Source organism: Leptosomus discolor, chromosome 7 (assembly GCF_034619465.1).
Source record: "Leptosomus discolor isolate bLepDis1 chromosome 7, bLepDis1.hap2, whole genome shotgun sequence".
NCBI classification, from domain to species: Eukaryota; Metazoa; Chordata; class Aves; order Leptosomiformes; family Leptosomidae; genus Leptosomus; species Leptosomus discolor.
The window spans coordinates 54,149,272-54,155,271 of NC_141397.1; the positions used below are offsets into that span (position 1 = coordinate 54,149,272).

The 6,000-nt window shown below is 56.5% G+C and overlaps 1 protein-coding gene across 1 annotated transcript; it reads left to right on the forward strand.

The window, feature by feature from the left end:
* The first annotated feature begins 4,190 nt into the window (after positions 1 to 4,190).
* On the forward strand, positions 4,191 to 5,576 carry SST (somatostatin). The gene is made up of 2 exons (XM_086468417.1): positions 4,191 to 4,328; positions 5,364 to 5,576. The coding sequence occupies exons 1-2, from the start codon at positions 4,191 to 4,193 to the stop codon at positions 5,574 to 5,576; spliced, it is 351 nt and encodes a 116-aa protein (XP_086324543.1).
* The last annotated feature ends 424 nt before the right edge of the window (positions 5,577 to 6,000 follow it).

Here is a 6,000-nt window from a genome sequence, read left to right on the forward strand (position 1 = left end):
GTCTGCAAACCCACATGCCCCGCAGCGCTGCGGCAGAAAGGAACAAAATCGCCTTCGTCGCAGCCGAGTGGATGATGGATTTATCTGGCTGGGGAATGAGTGTAAAAAAATTCAGAGCACACTGATCCCATAGAGGAGCTGGGGGAGGGGGGACTGGTAAATCAATCTGCAACTTATTCACAGCTCCATGCCTTTGCCAAAGTCATAAGGATGTCTGGAGGTCTGCCTTTACCCCTTCCCCAGGAGTCATCGGTAGGAGACAGTCCAAAGATGTATGGAGCAGATGGACTCCCTTTCTCCACTGCCTCATTGCTGGTTCCTCCAGGTCAGCACAAGATGGTTTTCTGAACCAAAGCATATGTTTTCATCTTTGTTTAAATGGTATTCCTTCAGATTTTTCATGAAATAAAATGTCAAAACTTTTCAGATGGAGCACATCAGACTGATTCTCCCAAATGCTGCCTGAGATCACAAAGAACTTTGGTCCATTCAACATTTTATACATCAACAAGGCTCAGACCTGATGGGAACTCAGTTTCTTTCCTTTAAACAGGCTGAGAGGTTTCTAGAGGAACATTCCCACCAAAGCCCTGGCTCTGGTCCTGCCTCCACCAGCCTCACAACCGTAGCCAAATCCCAAGAGGGGAAAAACAGCCAAGATGGATGTCAGACTCTTCCTCAGGCTGCTCTGGTGCAGAAGTCAAGTCATCTCCTGATGGGATGCAGGACCAGCAAGCAGAAAATGAGCACACCCTCATTTTCCTCAGGCAAGAATCTGAAATTCAGTGGGACAAATCCAAGATGTTTCCCTGCAGTAACGTTTTTCCTCTTGCTGGAGGACACCAGTGTAATTCCTTCATCCTCCCCCAGGCAGAAAGAGGAGCAGGGGCACAGCCACGCAGCTCCAGTGCTGTACAGAAAGGTGGAGTCAGAGCCAACCTGGTCTTCCAAACCTTGTCCCCATGTGGCTGGAAGACCCACAGTAGCCAGAGTGGCCATGAAAACCAAGGATACCCAATGTGCTGAGGGTCTGTGCTTGCCTGGAACTAGACTGTAGGGAGCACATCTCCCACTGCAGCAACATTGCTCCTAGACCAAAGCCCTGTTGAGCATTATTGCTCTGCAGCAGGATGCCCTGCACTGACAGATGGCCAGGGAGGGCTGGCAGGGCAGGGTTGGGGTGGGTAGAAGTTAAAATGAAAAATAAAGTGTGGGTGAAGATAGGGGCTAGAAAGGAACAGCTCTGGGCTGAAAGTCTTTAGTAGGGCTGGACTCAGGTACACAGAGGTGCTGCAGGTAGCTGGAGTAGAGTGGGGTGCTGAGCAGTCGGGGTTGGGGCAAGACATCAAGAATGACCTCTCGAAACCTCTTAAGGACTCAAGTCTGATATCTTTCACCCTTTTTATGCCAGCATGACCATACCAGCTTCCTAAAAACAGCCCTACTGGCCTGCCCAGAACTCGTCCATCTCAGACTGAGATCTGCACCTCTGCAAAATCATGTTAAATGTGTCTGAGTGCTGCTGGCCCCACACAAAGTTGGCCAGAAACAAAAAAGATGGGGAACTCATCAAGGAGGTTGTTCCTGCACTGTGCCAACTCCTACAGCTCCCATCTCCATGTCGGTGTACACATGGGTCCTTACAGTGCTGAAATGTAGCAGTTTTCTCTGTTCTGCACTCCAGCCCATTGCTATACCCTGGCAAATACTGTCACCGAACTGATTCCTGGAGCACATCAGTGCAGATCCATAGCTGTGGCAGTTCAAGGAGCTAATAGCCATTCCTCCCTGCTCAGGAGTGATGGGTGTTCCCAGTGTCCCCTTCCCTTTGGGGTGATAAGCTGAATGACAAAAGAGTGCCAGGCTGGACAGTTGCCTGCTGTGTGAAGTGGCAGGGAACATTAAGCAACAGCTTCCAGTAGCCACAGAGGAGTCTGAAATAACCCAGTGCTGCCTCCCATATCCATTTCTGCTCCTCTCTGATACAGCACCCAAGCAGGCTGCTCTGCCCAGGGCTATGGGAGCTGGGATAAGCTGCTGGGAAGTTAGGGCCCTTTGCAAAGCTGATCCATGCTGGCATTGCGGTGTGGCACAGCTGGGTTCTGCTGTGCCAAGGATGAGAGCCTGGGGGCTACAAAAGCAGTCTTTTCCCAGGGCAAGTAAGCTGGGAGAGCCCAGCTTTCTGCTGCTGGCACAGCTGGGAGAAGTGGGGAAATTATTGTTGCTGGGAGAAACCATCCCTAGGAAATCTGTCTTGAAGGCAGGCAAGAGAGCCAGGATACATTTGATGCCCTGGCATCCGCTGACTTGGCCCTGGACTGGCTCTGCTTCTTTGACTGCAGGATGAGAGAGTTGCTGGTCCAGCTGCTAGCACAGGGACATGGTGGAGAGAGAAGCTCTGGGATTCATGGTCCTTGGAGCCAATCTGCTCTTTTTTGGTCCAAATCACTGCTATTGACCTTGGCAGGACGCTGTGTCCGGTGCCTGAAACAAGCGAATACGTCTGAACAAGAGCAGGGGCTGATTCCTCTCTACCAGTTCCCCCAGAGCAACACCAGTGCTAGAAGATAGACAGGGTCCCAGGAGTGCAGGACTTGGCCTCGTTCAGGTCAGGCAGCTGGGGAAAAGCTGACTGTAAAAGCAGCACAAGTCAATCCAACCCACAGGGTCACCCAGACTACAAATGAAGGCTTCTTCTTTCATGGGTGTCATTCATTTTGCACCATGGTTTGGGGAGGATGCAGAGAATGAAGGCTATGTGTGACTGCAGATGTCTGCACAAAGGAAGGGAGACACCATCCAGGGAGGGCAGTCCCAGTTCAGCCCAGAGGTCTGCCTGGTCTGGAACTAGAGACCAGCACTGATTCCTCTTGCTGTACTGTAAAGCAGAGCAGGAACACCTTGGCTCATGCTTCATACTCCCAGGTCAGCCTCAGCAAACCCATCCAGCAGCGCCAGGGTTGAAGCGGAGGGAGGCACATTAATTCAAGATGAAATGAAATATCCTTTTGGAGTAGTTTTCTGGAGACATTTGTGCAGTACTTGGGTCCTTGTTCCCACAAACCTTTGACTTTCCTCTGCTGGAAATTGAGGCGGGAGAGAGCCCCTGATACCCCTTTTCTTGGTGTTAGCAGAGCCCCTTCCATGCACATATCTGTACACAGCTCTGAGATAGCTGAAGAGGCCCATCCTTTGAGGTGACAGGGACTTGCAGCAGCTTTGCCCAGTGTGGGCATCAGCCAGCTCACAGGGGCGGGCTGGAGGAGTAGGGGAGACTGACCATCCTAGCAGGACGGCCGCATCCCCCATGGGGGCCAGCAGGTCCGATGTTCCTGGGATGAAGACAGGGGTCCCTGCAGGCTCAGCCAGGGCCCTGCATGACCCGACTAAGGCACCGATTTGTCACTGCTTCCCCGAGCTGCAGGGTTATCGCAGAGCCGGGGCACTCTCCTGGGGGGCTGCCGGCTGCCAGCGGAGCTGCCCCGACGGCCGGCGGAGCTGGCCGGGGGCAGGGGGTGGTGGTGGGTGTCTGGGCAAGGACCGGTGCCGGAGGGCACCGCACGGGCCGGGGAGGCAGAAAAGACCCCCCGGGGCAGCTCAGCATCCCCCACTCCCTGCTGGATCTGCGGGCAAATCCACCCTTTCCAGCTGCCCGGACTCTGCAGCGGTTTCTTACCCGACGGGGCGGGAAGACGCGCTAGGGCGAGAGGCTTTGGCACCACGACTTCTGGGGAGCTTAGCCCTCCGGCATGGGGGTCAGACCCGCGGGATGGGCGGTGCACAGCCAGCACCCTCCACTGCCGCGCCGGGGGGCTTGTGGCTGGGGAGGAGGGAGCGGACGAGCAGGGTCGGGGGCTCCGGAGGGGCGGTGATTTGAGAAGAAAATGCGTCGGGGGCCGGGGGCGGCCGGGGGGCGGCCGGAGGGGGGGTACTCGTGGGGCACCGTAGACTCTTGGCCAGCCCCAGGTAGAACGGAGCAGCCCCGGTCCCGGCCCCCCCCTCACCCCCGGTCCCGGGCAGGGACCCACCCCCGGCGGCGTGGGGCGAGGGGGGCGCCCCCGCCTTGACGTCAGGAGAAGGGTTTATAAAGGCGGCGGGAGGCGAGGAGATCCCCAACGCCGGAGCCGAGCCGCAGCGGAGCCGTCAGCGCCTCCCCGCCGCCGCCTCTCCGCGCCCGACCCGCCGGCGAGATGCTGTCGTGCCGCCTCCAGTGCGCCCTGGCCCTGCTCTCCATCGCCCTGGCCCTCGGCACCGTCTCGGCCGCCCCCTCGGACCCGCGGCTCCGGCAGTTCCTGCAGAAGTCCCTGGCTGCCGCCGCCGGGAAGCAGGTGAGAGCCCCGCGACGGGGCGGCCACCCCGGGCACCCCTCGGGCACCCCTCGGGCACCCCGGCGGTGCTGCTGCCGACCTCCGCTTCTCCACTGCAGACCCCTGCTTCTCCTCCTGAGACCCCCCCTGATTCTCCATTTCAGACCCTCCGTTTCCCCAGCAGAGCCCCTGGCACCCCTGTTGCGTACCCCCAGCTTCCCTGCTGCAGACCCCTTCAGTTCCCCACTGGACACCCCAGTACCCTCAGTGCAGACTCCCAGTTCCTCACTGGACCTCCCCAATGGCCTCGTTTCAGACCCCATCACTTGCTGCAGACCCCGGTTCCCTGACAGATCCCCTGGCTCCGTGCTGGGACTAAGCCAGCGACAGGCTGGGCAGCTGGGGGTGGGAAGGGGAGACACCCCCCCTGCCCAGCCCAGCTGGGTGCTAGCAGGGGATGAGGAGCAGCCGCTGCCAGGGCAGAGGGCAGAGCCCCTGGTGAAGCTCTCCAGGGCTTCTCCAGGCCACTGAACTAAGGCAGCTGCCTCGGTGCACCAGGAAGTTGTCCTTATCCATGCGAGGGGGCAGTCAGGGCTTGGAAGGACAAGAGGAAAAATAACCCCCAGTGAGAAGGTGACCCAACTCAGCCCCTGCGAGCTCCCCCAAAGACCTTTCCAGTGTCACTTTAGCAGCAGCCTCGCGGCATCCTCGCTGCGTCTGGCACAGTATGCTGGAGCAGTGAGAAGGGAAGGGAAGGGAAGGTGATGTGGTGCTCGGGTGAGTTCATTCCCTGCCATGGCCAGGACAGCAGTCTCTTCCCCATGCCAGGTAGATGTCAGCGCTCTTCTGCTCCGCTTTATTCCATAGACGCAGCTGCTGCGCAGCAGCTGTCAGGCTGGGCTCTTTGGGAAGCCAGGGCTCCCTTCTCCTCCAGAGTCCTGCATGTCTGTAGTCTGGCCACAAAGGTGCCTTAGAGGGACAGAGTGGTGAGCTCCCAAAAGCCAAGGAGTAATTGTGGTCTCTCTCTCTCTCTCTTCCTCTCTCTTCTCCCCCAAGGAACTGGCCAAGTACTTTTTGGCAGAACTGCTCTCAGAGCCAAGCCAGACAGAAAATGAAGCCCTGGAGTCTGAGGACTTGTCCCGAGGGGCTGAGCAGGACGAAGTGAGACTGGAGCTGGAGCGCTCGGCTAACTCAAACCCTGCTCTGGCACCCCGGGAACGCAAAGCGGGCTGCAAGAACTTCTTCTGGAAAACTTTCACATCCTGTTAGCTTTTGAAACCCACCTCTCCTCCCCATCCATTCCTGCCTTCTTCCTAGCCCCCCGCCCTGAGCAGAACCTTCACCACAAGAGGCGAAGACTGTAAATACACAATCCACGGTTATGGTGAAATTAAACAAACAAGGAAAATTTGAGTTTGATTTCCAGTTGTTTTAATAAAAATTTCTGTTCCAATTGTACATGATTCGCTTGAGTTGTGATTTCTGACTAGTTCTTTAATGACATGCACTCTGCAACTCTTTCAGATGTACTATTTTTAATTCTTTGTTGCAATAAAGTTTATGTTTCAAACGGTGATGCTGAGACTTGGTGGTCAATGAGAAAACCTAAGTCACCTCTCAGGCTGCTTGTCTTCGAAATGCCACCTGTCTCAGGGCAGCGGCAGCAAACAGCATCCACATGCAAGCATATGCA

Excerpts from the sequence above, each read along its gene's own strand:
- SST (XM_086468417.1), top strand. The coding sequence starts at position 4,191 with ATGCTGTCGTGCCGCCTCCAGTGCGCCCTGGCCCTGCTCTCCATCGCC. Across the intron at positions 4,329-5,363 it reads CTGCCGCCGCCGGGAAGCAG|GAACTGGCCAAGTACTTTTT; the intron begins GTGAGAGCCCCG and ends TTCTCCCCCAAG.